Source organism: Gadus macrocephalus, chromosome 6, assembly GCF_031168955.1.
Source record: "Gadus macrocephalus chromosome 6, ASM3116895v1".
In the NCBI taxonomy this organism is placed as follows: domain Eukaryota; kingdom Metazoa; phylum Chordata; class Actinopteri; order Gadiformes; family Gadidae; genus Gadus; species Gadus macrocephalus.
The window spans coordinates 19,781,355-19,794,985 of NC_082387.1; the positions used below are offsets into that span (position 1 = coordinate 19,781,355).

The following is a 13,631-nucleotide window of genomic DNA, read 5'->3' on the forward strand; positions in this document are numbered from 1 at the left end:
TCGATGCACAGTCTCCAATATGATACGTCAACGATACTTTTAGTTTGAAACGATTCGGTCGGATTGGGTTTGAAATGTCTATGTGATTTGGCTTGATTCTGTTTACAACCATTTGATGCAATGCCATTTGATACACATATATTTCTTAGATTCATAAATGCATAATACCAAGGTGGGTACCTGGTACTGACCTTTTAAAACTGGCCGATATCTTGTACAAATAAGACTTCTTTGATTACAGTAATAAATGCAAATGCCAGTTTCCACAAAAAGAGTACTAATTTTGAATAACCAATAAAATAAATAAAAGTACTGAATAAATTCAATCCAGAAATAAAAAAATAGGGTTAGGGTCACTTAACAATAGGGTCACTTAACAATTAATGGTATATTTTGTTAACAAAAATGTATGCAATAAAATACAATTGCAGAAAATATGTAATACTTAACTTATATATACTTAAATTTATGAAGATACAATTGACATAATAAACAAGTTTAGAGTTCAAAATGTAATTCTGCATATAAATTGTAAATCTTAATGATTTTCCTTTCGTTCGCGAAATCTTCTGCGATATGCGGTAATTTCCCCCTGATATACAACATTGTTGCCAACAAGGATCCGTTTGTAACGTTCATAATACGGCAATTTAAAAGTAAATCTTCCAGATTGCCACTTTCAAGTATTCAAAAATATCCCGTCAACAAAACGGGAGCTGCAGGGCACCCTGCACGCAGTGGTAGCACCGGCACCCCCCTGTGGCGAGAAATAATAGGGCTTGTACATCAGAGGGCGTCATGGGATTTTCTGTTGGCAATACCAATCACAGAACCGAAACCTACTTATTCCGAGGCAGAAAACAAGTGTCCAATTATTTTATTAAAGTCAAATAAAGGCAGGCAGACAAAAATACAATAATAAATTAACTATTCAAAACAAATCAAGCCAGGGATCAGGCAGGCAGAATCCAACCGAAAGAATAGAAAATAATAGAAAGTCCAACTACATTGAACTACATCCAGATGGTTGGTCCAGTGTTTGTCATGGTATATTGACAGATTGATATTTCTCTCAAAAATATTGCAGAACTTGACCAGTGCAATATAGGTGAGAGCAAATCGTACTAGACTACTTATGTGAGGAAGGTGACATGTGACAGATCTTGATCTTATTTAATTGCCTCTATTACCTTATTAGACCACATGATATCAAAGCCAACATTATCACCTTAATGGACCACACATTCATGGTGCAGAATTGTCTTGGGTTCATCACTGCCACACTGGTTGCATTTCAAATTATTCAAATTGTTCTTTACTAGATGTGATGTTGATGCACAACAATTTAAACAGAAGCCATTTTGCTCTACAAAACCTTCTGGCCTGAAACCAGTTGTTAAATGGGGTTTGCCTGCATTCAAGTGATGACGTACATGTGACTGCCAGTCACAAGGACTGCCAGGAAAACATCAACCCTTACTGGAATTACAAGCCATCAGAAAAAAGATCTGTCAAACATAACTCTCATGATCAAGCAAAAGATTATTTATTAAGTGAATTTCAATATAAAAATATTATTAATGCTATAAACACTAATTTCAAACACGTACCACAATCAACAAAGTTATGTGTAGATTGTTCTGGACAAGTGACACAAAGATCAATGCTAAAATGATATGAGAATGTACTGGAAGTGACATTTACATGTGACATCATCTGTACAGAAATAGAATCCATGTAAAACAAGATCCAGATGACAACATAATCCTACCATTCTAGTTGTACAAAGCAAGCTTAGCACAGATAGATACATTTCATCTCTCTGAGGAGAGGTGAAACTTATAAAATACATTAGAAATGGACATGGAACACCTTTAAGCAGAGTTTGGTTAATTTTATTTTGTGTAAAGTGTATACAATTCTTGGTATTGTTGAGCCTTAACCCACTAATGACTTGATCTACTTTTACATTTTAGTGTGAATAAAAAGTTACAACATTGATTCGATTTGGAAACAATAGTGCATCCTCTCTTGGTATTATGGTTTCCAGTAGAAGGGTGGGTTGGTTGGGACGACCAATCAACACGGTATCCAAGTCTTTAAACCCATGACTTAACCACAGTTAACAATTATCTGTAATTCATCAGCATACAGACGCAGCCCAGCATAACAAACTACTAACTAAGACCTCCCCACACTCACGTTAGAAACACCTTTTAATCGCTGCTCAAATGAAGGTTGAGATTGGGACCAAAAGCAAAAGGTGTTGAGTAAATTCAACTGTGTTATTCAAATCATTGCCTCCCCGATGGTTAACCTTAAATAGTAATCTGGAGGAGAACTTTGAATCAGACCTCTTGAACAGGCAGTTTGCTCATAAGAGAAGACATTCAACATGCATCAGGTGGTTTGCTTCATTCAAGGTGTCTGCTGTCAACAAATGTATGATCTGTATGATGATCAATAAAACAATTTTAATAATAAGCAACGCCTGCTAGCGTACCACCCAAAATCATTGAAATGCCATTCAGGGCCGTGCTCAAACCCGTGTCAGGCGCAGGTTTGAGCATGCACCACGCCTTCCTTCGCCAGTGGCACGTTGGATTTCAATTGTCCAATAAGTCAGCCTATTGGTTCCCTCTGCAGATCACTCTGGCCTCCAGCCAGCTGAACCTCGCTGCAAAAAATCACAGGAATGATGGCAGCGATCAGCGCGGAACGGAGAGAGATTCCACTCAACACAAACAAGAATTCTGAAACAGACTGAATAGCTAAGATGAACGTTTGACAGCAATTTGGACTGAAGGCTTTTTCTCAGAATTCACTTTAAGACACAGAATTCAACATCTCGATGGTCTCACAAGGGGACATAGGGGAGATTTTCAGAACACATGACAATTCATACTAATCTCTGGACTGCTCTACACCCCCCCATTGCAACCACAACCCTAACTAGAGAAGGGATTAAATAACAATTAAACTTCACTTGATAAAAGTAGACCTTATTGATAATAATCATCCATATTTTCTTTCTATTGATCAATAATAGTTATTAGTTTATGGGAACTGCTATGGGACTAACTGACATTTATAAACGGCAGAATATCCCTGCTCAATGAATAAGCCCTAAATACATGGGAGTAAATTAACTAGGTAATAACAGGATCTACCATACAATTACAATTAGGGCATTTAGCAGACTCTTTTGTCGCTTCATCCAAAGCGACTAACATTGGTTAATGCACACATTGACACACCGACGGCAGAGTCAATCATGCAAGGCGACAGCCAGCTCGTCAGGAGCAGTTAGGGTTGAGTGTCTTGCTCAGGGACACATCAACATTCAGCTAGGAGGAGCTGGGGATCGAACTTGCAACCTTTCGGTTACAAGACAACTGCTCTACCTCCTGACCTAAGCCGACCTGTGCCGACCCATGCGACCTTGCTCACCGTACGGTGAGCAAGTGGCAATGCACTGCAAACATTAAAGTTAAAGCAGAGCACACTAACCACTAATCATCTGGCAGAGTCCAGATGGTTGGTCCAGTGGTTGTCAAGGTATATAAACAGATTTATATTACTCTCAACCATATTGCAGAACTTACTCTGACCAGCGCAATATAAGTGAAAGCAAATCGTACAAGACTACTTCTGTGAGGATGGTGACATGTGACAGATCTTGATCTTAGTTAATTGCCTCTATTACCTCATTAGACCACATGATATCAAAGCCAACATTATCACCTCAATGGACCACACATTCATTGTGCAGAATTGTCTTGGGTTCATCACTGCCACAATGGGTGCATTTCAAATTATTTAAATTGTTCTTTACTAGATGTGATGTTGAAGCACAAAAACTGAAACAGAAGCCATTTCGCTGCAGAAAACCTTTCTGGCTTCTTATTCAGGCGTGACGGTAGCCTGACAGTCTTAAGTCTTATGGAGTTAAATTAAGTCAAATTAAGTTTTTTAGCTTTGACTGCTGAACCTACAAAGAAAGAGAGTGGAGGGAAATAGACGTTGTGGTCTTCTTTGTACCGGGAGCCTGTGAGTTTCTCCACAATGCTGTTTATGTCTCCAGCTTGTCTAAAGCCCCCTTTAACACAGAGGTCCCTGCTAAAACACTTGGATGACCATTCAGGCACCACTAGTGATGTTCACTATTCAAACATGGAGATACGTTCTGGAAAATTTCCGTTGTGTGACCTTTCAAACAAGGCTGGCCAACGGTGGAACTCACGGGCCACAGGACTGTCCAGCAGATGTTTCTGCTGCACTCCACAACGTCAAATAAGCTGTATTGATGTTGTTATGGGATCACCGGATCCCAATCATACACAATCCCATGCAGGACATCTTCAGAGTATCACCTAGCGCTTCTGGTGCTCCTTATTTCAGATCTTTGGGAAGCTATCCACACTCATTCTGTGTAATGAATTACAGCATTACACAGAATGAACATAAAAAATGACATTAGCTTCCAGTGGCATCTCTAAGCTCGCCACTATTGTCACTATTACTTTTTCTGATGCACTTCAAAGTCACGACGAAGGGACTAATGTAGAGATCGATTTGCTCACAAGACACAAAGCCATTGCAGTCTTAATAATGTAATCTATAAACCTAAAACATACTTTTTTTTTAGCATAAACATGCTTTCACTAAACACATTAGAATACATAGAGAGATTGGTTATTTTAATTTAATCAAAAATTAATTATACATTTGCCCTATTTCAGCATTTTGAAAATGATGCGTGGGGAATTCAAACCAATCTGATCTTTGGACTGTCCTTTGGACCTACAACTTCTCTCTTCAACATTGTTTCATGAATGAATCGAAATAGGTTGCTGCTCCCACACAGATCTTTGACTGAACCATTTAACCATTGGCATTCTCTTACTAGTAATTGCTTAACCTTCAAATCCTTCTACAATACTTATTTGAAATAAAAACATTTATCTTAACCATCTGTAACATCCCCACAGCAACACAAAAATTAAAGCAACAAACAGATCGCACATTTAATCAATTTGTGCCATTTAATAGCATGTCCTTAACATCATTGCAACTTTCCAGTAGTGGCCCCAAATGAACGATACACGTTTAAAAGGGACATATTATACCACCAAGTGTGAGTGTGATTAGCCTTAGATCAGATCTAGGTGGACGCGCCCACTAGTGATGTCATATGGGGCAGAATTTCGAAATAGCTTGTAAGGCTAATCACACTAACACATGGTGGCATTATATGTCCCCTTTAAAAAAAGTTGGATAAAATGGAAAATAGATCACATGCACAATGGTTTGCTTCACAATTTGTCTTTTTATAATGTCTAATTTAATCACATCATTAAATCAACTTCTTACATGATTTGAAATCATCTATTGAATTCAATAAATGCAACCATGGCGTAAACCATTCAGTTTTTCCTCTGGCCAAGAAAACATTGATTGTATGAAGTACAAAAAGGGGCAGAGAGCACGATTTTACATAAAATTCCTTCATTTATCCCACATTTTCACATTTTTCAAAACTTAAATTCCAGTGTGCTGTTGATCGCAGCTCAGCAGAGTCTCCTACTACTCCGCGAAGAGCAGATGGCCGGAGAAGTAGCTGTCTTTGTTAAGGCCGTTTCCTCCAGAGTTGGCAATCAGGTAGACGAGGTCGCCCTTCTTCAGCGAGAGGAGGGTGCTCCCTGAGGCAGTGAGGTAGCCGCTCTGCTTGGTGGTGTACGAGTGGAGGATCAGCTCCTTGTTGCGCTTCAGATCCACGCTCCCGGACTTGCCGTGGATGGTGCAGTGGAACTGGAACTCGTAGACGCCGGGCTGCTCGCAGGTGAAGATGCCCTTCTTGACGTCGTACGCGTTTTGCCCGTTGTAGATCACACTGCTGAAGACGATGGGCACGTTGGCCTTGGGGTAACTCTCGCCCAGTCGTACCGAGAAGCCGACGGCGGGCGTGGACCCGGGAGGGCCGGGCGGACCGCGGGGGCCCTGGGGTCCAGGCGGGCCGCGATATTCTGATGGTTAAAAGATAAACCACATGGTTCTTATCGACTGACAGCCCAGCATGATAGAGGCATAGCTAATGCATCTGCTCATAACTAGCTTATACTGCTCCAAACTAGCTCATACTGCTCCAAACTAGCTCATACTGCTCCAAACTAGCTCATACTGCTCCAAACTAGCTCATACTGCTCCAAACTAGCTCATACTGGGATACAACTGGCTACTCAGACCTACTAGAAGTTAAATTGGTAAAATACATTTGAAAGGGAAGTTGGCCATCCTAACCTGTGCTGCGGCTAAAGGGCTGGAGCTCATGGTGGTTCAAACGTTTAACTGGGGTTATTTTACTTTCTGAAATAAGGAACACACTGGCCTTACCTGGGTCTTGTGGTTTTCTTGTGGTTGAATCAGCCTCCTCATCCTCTGTAGAAAGGAACCATGAATAAGAGTCAGAGTTAAAAGGAAGCAGCGGTGAGTGCTTGTGCCATTCCATCCTTAGGGAGCATCCACCCACCGTTCTCTTTCCATGGGCTGAGGTCAAAGCTTGGGATCTTCTCACACTTGGTGTAGCCAGACCGGGGCTGGTATTCAAAGGGTCTCTCTGGGACTTCAACAATGCCCGTGTTGTCACACATTATGCGGGCAAGCGATGCGCTCATCATGGATTTCCGTTGGGTTCCTGTGAAGACCCCGTCGTTCTCCCACCAAAGTCTGGAATGGACGTTCATTCATTCGTTCAGCCTCGCAACACAACTACTTTGTTCATATCTATACAATCTAAACCCTCAAATCGTGACGCAGAGGGTGTGGTATGAGTGTAGAGAGAGAGGGGGCAGTATTGTAATTACCTGTCTCCCTGGCGGATGTTTTGGAACTGGACGCTGATGAGACAGGCGAACAGGTCGCCCACCCGCCCTCCCGGGACGAAGGGCTCGGCCACGCCACCCAGGAACACGTCGATGTTGTCAGGAGTGCCGTAGAGGTCAATCAGGGCCTCGGCCAGCTCAGTGTTGTTCAGAACTGCTGCCAGCTCATCCACGTCTCTGGGCTGCGAGAGCTTGCAGAACTTGCGCCAGTCGTTGTATCCTTTTACACAAGAATAAAAAAAACATATCAAACATTTTTATCTTTTTTTTTGTATCTGTCTAATTCCGGCCTGAATTACACCAAATGGTTCCAACTGATATGACCTCATGACTTCATGACCTAGCCAAAACCTTATACAGGCGATGTCGGTATATTTATCACTAATAATCATGGGGAGGCCAGCGTGGGAGTGGGGGGGGACCAGAGTGGGATGGAGTGGGGGGTGAGGGGGGGGGGGGGGGGGGGGTTACCTGGAAGGCCATGGTCACGACCCCTCTGCAGGTTCAGGGCTGCCAGGTCTAGAGCCAGGTCATCAACGAACTTGAACAGACGGTCTCTCAGGTCGGTGTTCATCATGTTGTCCTGAGTGTTCAGCTTCGCCCTCTGACCCACCAGCCCTCGGAGGATCGGGTCCACACCCCCTGAGAGGCAGAACAGGGTCACAATAATAAGAATAAGAATAATAGTAATAAGAATAATAAATGCAATTCAAGCCCTTTTCCCTGGCTCAAGCACACTTTACATGAGGGCATCAGTATAATCCACACAGTCGACATCCAATAAAAAATAAAACGGGGGACACAGAGGTCAACAAGGTCAGAAGACCCAGGTACAGGTGTACCCCTGGTCTGTAGTCAGGTTCGGAATGGGTAGAATAAAAGATAAGGTGTACCTTCAAAAACAATTCTCCATGGAGCGAAGAAGGCCTTGTGCAGCATCACGTTGCCGAACTCAGAGTGTTCCTTGAAGTTCTCGTCCAGACGGAAGATGACGGGCTGGATAGCGAGGTGAGCGAAGCGGTAGGCCGCCGTGGCAAACACGTTGGAGATGCTTGGGTCCACGGCCTCACTGTACCCAGGGTAGGTGGACAGCCGTTTGGCGATGACGCTTGGTCCGACAATGTGCCGCAGGTAATCCCGGAAGGTAATCACCTAACATTGGAGTGGAAAGGCGCCAACTGTGAGTATGATCAGTGGGACAGATTAAAAAGAGATCTTTGTTGGTATCAGTCCTACCTGGAAGTACCCCCCCATGATTTTGCGGGCCTCTTGGTACAACCTCTCGCCGCTCCAGTGGGGGTTGAGCTTAGCGAGAGCGCGAGCCAACCGGTTATGTTCCCGCATCAACAGCGTGTGCAAGGAAGTCAGCGCAATATTCTCGTTGGTTCGTTCGTCACCTTGGAGACATGACACAAAACCAAAAGGTCACGGCTGCTAATCGCATGATCACATCCTCACACGCTTCCAAACTTGGAAAGATAGAATGATTTTTTCCTGGTGAAACTGGTTAACTGCATTATCATAATACAATTTGGATGTCACAAAATATCCTCTTGGAGAACAAAATCAGCAACCTCCGGGCAGATACAGAGAGCCCTTTAGGGCCAGCAAGACTGAATGCTGATGCTTTATTTCAGCTCAGCGCTAGGGGAGCTACAGGTATCTAAAGCTCAAGAACCAACATGTTCTTTAAGGGGAACGGTCAAGCTCTCATTTATTTATACCAAGATTACTGCTTCATACGTATGTTGATAAAAATTGTTGAATGCAACATTGACTCTAAATATTACAAATATTGCGTTAAAGTTAGATAATGACCTTTGGACCAATGACGTCAAAGGTCCAACATGTTGGACCTTTGACGTCATTGATCTGATTTGGAGAAGGTCCAACATCTCCTTTGTGGTAACGGAGAAGAACCATTAAGCTTTTCACTGCTTTTTACAGTTTTTGATTTGATCTTTCGCTTTTAATTTGCTCCGATGTTTTCCTCTTACCAGCAATGAAGCAGGGGACCTCTTGTGCGTCCGTTTCGCCGGTGATGGCAGCGCGGTTGGAGCACATGTTGTTGGTCATGCTGGTGAAGGGGAGGAGTTCCCGACCGCTGTCGTTGTACATGGCGTTGACCCTCAGGAGCCCAAGGTCGCTGCTGAGGTCTCGCAGTTTGGTGGCTAGGCTGACGTCTGATCCGTAGACCTGCCCTGAGTCGATGTAGGCGGTGAGGGTGTTCAGCTGCTGACGCACGGCCCGGCCTCCAAACAGGAAGCCCGTGTTCCCCGAGCCGCATGCCGCCGCCGAGCGGAAGAATGGCATGCACTGCGGGCTATCCGAGTTCTTCAGGCGACGGTCATTTTCTGGGAACTTTAGTGAAGGTGAGAAGAGACAAGACGGGCTACATGAATGATGTGGATCTAGGATGGGACCCCCCTCTAGTGCCGTGTATGTTGCTGGATTTACTGACCACCATAGGGAAGCAGGGCTCCTTCCTGTCACACGTCTTGGCGCAGTCGATCCCGTCGTTGAAGGAGCGGATGACGGGGATGTGCGGGGTGAAGGTGAGGTCGTGGTCGGTCCACTGACCGAAAATGGTCACCAGGTGGGTGTACAGTGGGTCACTGGTCAGGGCATTGGTCCGTGCGTCGAAGATTTGGTTTGACACTTTCCGCACCTGGTCAGACGAAGGGGATAATTGGTGATCTTGGTCAAACAACAAACTAAGTAGAAAATGGAAAAACTCTTATCTCTGCTCCAAATATGTCAGAATAATTAAATGGTTTATTATTTACCAAAGGGAGGAGGTGGTTGTTCTTCTTGACTTTGGGGTCCCAGCCGGCGGGCAGGGAGAAGCCGTCTTGGTACTTGGCGGGCAGCCAGCGGGTAAAGGGGATGTTGGCTGCGCCCAGGCGGCTGTTCTTCCTGAAGGAGGAAGTCACACATACCTGGTTGGCCCCACGCTTACCCACACACACACTGGATAGACTGATACAGACCGGCTCACGTCAGTAGAGCAGAGGTCAAGAGACAGAGTGTGGTGTTCTCCAGCATCCTAACAACACTTACAGGGCCACACTTAAAGCCCTGTGAGGCCACTAAAGGTCTCAGGACCGACTCAAAGGGGTTAAAAAATAAACAATTACTTGTTGTTGCATTCGCTGTTGGTGGTGCGAAACCTCTCCAGGTTGGGCGTGGTTTTGCAAGAAGGGGAGCGAAGCCTCGCAGAGCAGCCTGTTATATCAGCAATGGTTTTCAGGTCTTCTTCCATAATCAGATCTGAGTGATGGAAGCAGAAAGGAAGAGGTCAGCCAACCAGCAGCGCCCGGCAGGTATGGTGGAGGTACTGGTTATGAAATCATGGGTCTACCTGTGGCGTTGATGGAGCGCTTGTGCACACGGTGCTCCTGCAGAGACCTCTTCTGCAGCAGCTGGATGGCGTGGTCCATGTAGTCTGAGGCGCGGACGGCGGAGCGGGACAGACCAGACGGCTGTTTGAGGAGCCTCAGGATGTCTGAAGGGCTCACTCTGTTCCTCCGAACACGAGAAAGGCTCCTACGAACAGAAGGAGAGGCCTTTTCTGTTAATCAATCCTATGACCACTTCATGTTTATCTTGTGTGATGAATCCATGTTTCGGTAATCGATTTGGGACACTTACTCTCGCCTTGAGTACTCGTAGTCCTGATCCACCTTCGCCATGGCCTCCTTGACGATATTCTCAATGAAGACCCTGTGGTCACCTGAAGAGAAATGGATGCCCATCTCCTTATTTAGCAATAGAACTTTCACATTAAGGCGTGTCAATAAGTTATACTTAATCATTTATTGTTTATGAGCTCCATTACTGATTGGATCTTTTTTTTCAGATTATATTTATTTTTGTTTGTCATTTAATTAGGGATATAATTTAGCCAACACAGTCACTTGCAGTTCTGAGAGGCGACCAGGAGGTGGCAGTGCCCCCGTAACAACATCTTGCTATGAGTGGGAATTATCACAGTTGGTTTTTTCGATTTTAACAATGTATTACCAAAGTGGAACACCAAAGTAGCCTTCTATTTTTCTACCTTTTCCATGCTTTTTTTTATAGCTTTGAAAGCCATAAAAAAAAAAGAGTTTTGAATGATATTGGATTTTGAAACCCAAAATCCAAAATGTGCAAATTTTTCTGTTAATGGTAACATTTTGGTAACAAAAAAAATTATATTAAATTTTTGTAAAATAATGTACTATTTTATTTTGTAAAATAATGTATTATTTTCCATTAACTGGACCCCCTTAGGAGGGGTTTATCCCCGTCACGTCACTGACCCCTCTAACAGAGCATCTGGCCCCAGGCTCCCATGTCATAAGGTAGAACTGCCGCTGCATAGATTATCACAAAAAAAATTATAAGATGGAGCACTTACCAGTACTAGCATTGCACTGCAACCCCACCAGAGCCACAGTCAGCAGACAAAGAATCTCATACATATCTGAAAAAGGTTTACAGTGGTTATGTTTAATCTACATGTAGAGGCCTACCAAATACACTGTATGACCAAATATAATGTAGTTTGAAATGTAGGATATGTGTTAGGAAATACCAACCTGCAGTGTCCGTCCCTCCCCAAGACAATACTCATAACATGGGTAGGTTATGTTTTTATACTTTAGAGAGAGACACACCCCTTCTGGGGTAGGCCTACTTGACCTGGGGCAGGCCTACTGATGCCTGTGTCACAACAACTATTTCTGTTTGAAAATAAAACGATTTTGTAAGAAGTTAAGGAGAAAGGAGAAAATAAAGAGAAATAAGGAGAAATTTAGTAGAAATAACCACAAATAACATAAAAGCTTATTTTGTCTCTACGTACAATCTGCCACATTTTATCGGCATGTATTGACCTCTGTTTTCCACTCACCAAGTAACGACAAGGAAGTTTGAAGAACTTAGTACATTGTTTCCAATACAAATGGCTTGTCGAACAGATATCCATATAGTGTGACTTCATTTGAGAAACCCTTTATTGTACTTTTCTATATGTGTCTATTTGTTCCTTTCTTCACTTTGGATATTAAGGGGAAATCACCTAGCGACCTGGCATTGGAACTCATTAAGTCGATAATTACTGGTATGCAGAATGTCCAATGACACGGGTGGCGGTAATCCACACCCTTCAAGGTTATTTGGTTGTAACAAAAAGGACGGCAATTAAAATAATACTCATAGTAGTTATACTAATAGTCTACACCCACTTTGAAAATGACCTTGTTGATGAGCATGGTTGAAGGGTTGAAAAGCGTCTGTTATACATTTATATAGAAAAACAATTTGATTCAGAAGGAAAGCAAAGACACCAGACACACAAAAAACATAGATGGAATTATTGACGATAAACATTTTGGTTTTCCTCATAACTGAAGTAATGCAGGAGAGCAGCATTCTTCCTTTTCAATGTAACTGGGTGTGTGACCTCCGCACAGCGTGTGGCGCAAGCAAAATAGTAGAGATGGAAAATGTCCACTGTCTAACAGAATAGGTTTATTATTATCTTTTTATAGAAAACATCTTGCGATGCACCTTTTATAACCTGGGTTCATCAGGTGTTTCTGGTCTTGCACCAGACACCGACTCCCAGGCAACCCAGCCGGAATTGATCAAGATAAGCACTACGTCACCCACGCCTCTCCTCTCCTGATCGGCTGCCTCTGCGACCATTGTTGTTGCCCTTCGTTTGCTTGCTCCTGTTATGCCCAGCATGTTGTAGACCCTACAGAGGGACTGGCCTCGAACCCTCTGCTCCCTACTTCGATGGGCTCACACCTCGCTCGCCCACCCGTTGGAGAGGCACTGCTCCACCAGCTCGGCGTACTTCGCTCTATCCCTCTCGTTGGCTTCCTCGATGCGCTCTTCCCAAGGGACGGTGAGCTCCAAGAGGATGATCTGCTTTGAGGCTTCGGAGAGCAGAAACATGTCCGGCCTAGGTGTTGTGATATTTTATGCATTCAGTTTAATGCATAAAATATCCTAGATTTGTTTCCAGCGAAAAGGTTGGGGAAAATTGAATTGTGTTTGAGAGCCACAGGACTGATAGGCCTCATGTTGCCATGGGCTAAAATACCCACGAGCAGGACTGCATCAACACCACATGCAGAGAAAATTTGAAGAGCATGCGGCTAAGGGCATACCTGCCTTAAGACGGCATCACATAAACAGCCTCCTGGCGGCCGAGCCACATGGCCAGAGGCACTAACATGGCTGCAGAGCCATGAGGTGTACATGTCCATAAGAACCAGAGGCACCAATATGGCAACAGAGCCCTAAGGTGTACATGTCCATAAGAACCAGAGGTACCAACGCCAGGCTAGGCATCTGTCTAGCTGTTCCAGATAACTGAATGGTGAGGTGGTGATTTGGGCTCAAGGTTCTTATTTGGAAAATGAAGCGTTACAGGTTATCATGAAAATTAATAGGCTAAAATAAGGAGGGCTATTTCATTAATAATCAAAATAATAATAATATTTGATTAAAATTAGCTTTTAAAGCCATTGTTTTGAATGCTAATTGAACTTTGAGAACATATCGTCTTCCCTCCACACAGAGGAATGAACGTTTTTCCTAATGAACAAACGCATGAAGCTGTCTTTCTTGAGGGGAATTTCTAACTACGTGTGCCCGATCTCGTCTCCTCTACAGTGTTCCAACCAGGGAACTAACAGAGTAAAAACTCAGCCAGGTTGAGGTCAAATGGCTAGGGTTTCTGAGAAAGATGGA

The 13,631-nt window shown here is 43.6% G+C and overlaps 1 protein-coding gene across 1 annotated transcript; it reads right to left on the reverse strand.

The window, feature by feature from the left end:
- Positions 1 to 5,013: 5,013 nt before the first annotated feature.
- Positions 5,014 to 11,532, reverse strand: LOC132459927 (eosinophil peroxidase-like). The gene is made up of 15 exons (XM_060054809.1): positions 11,465 to 11,532; positions 11,284 to 11,349; positions 10,533 to 10,614; positions 10,243 to 10,427; positions 10,019 to 10,151; positions 9,668 to 9,797; positions 9,343 to 9,549; positions 8,879 to 9,242; positions 8,118 to 8,278; positions 7,775 to 8,033; positions 7,353 to 7,523; positions 6,864 to 7,101; positions 6,530 to 6,726; positions 6,394 to 6,438; positions 5,014 to 6,026 (listed from the first exon to the last, which is right to left on the reverse strand). Exons 2-15 carry the CDS (start codon positions 11,345 to 11,347, stop codon positions 5,587 to 5,589), a joined length of 2,676 nt encoding a protein of 891 aa, XP_059910792.1. The 5' UTR covers positions 11,348 to 11,349; positions 11,465 to 11,532; the 3' UTR covers positions 5,014 to 5,586.
- Between the last annotated feature and the right edge of the window lie 2,099 nt (positions 11,533 to 13,631).

What these genes read in the sequence shown, in the direction of transcription:
- LOC132459927 (XM_060054809.1), bottom strand. Translation starts at nt 11,347, where the DNA reads ATGTATGAGATTCTTTGTCTGCTGACTGTGGCTCTGGTGGGGTTGCAG. An exon ending in GGTCCCCTGCTTCATTGCTG is followed by an intron (nt 8,279 to 8,878) that starts GTAAGAGGAAAA and finishes CATGTCTCCAAG; the next exon opens with GTGACGAACGAACCAACGAG. An exon ending in AACATCCGCCAGGGAGACAG is followed by an intron (nt 6,727 to 6,863) that starts GTAATTACAATA and finishes CGTCCATTCCAG; the next exon opens with ACTTTGGTGGGAGAACGACG.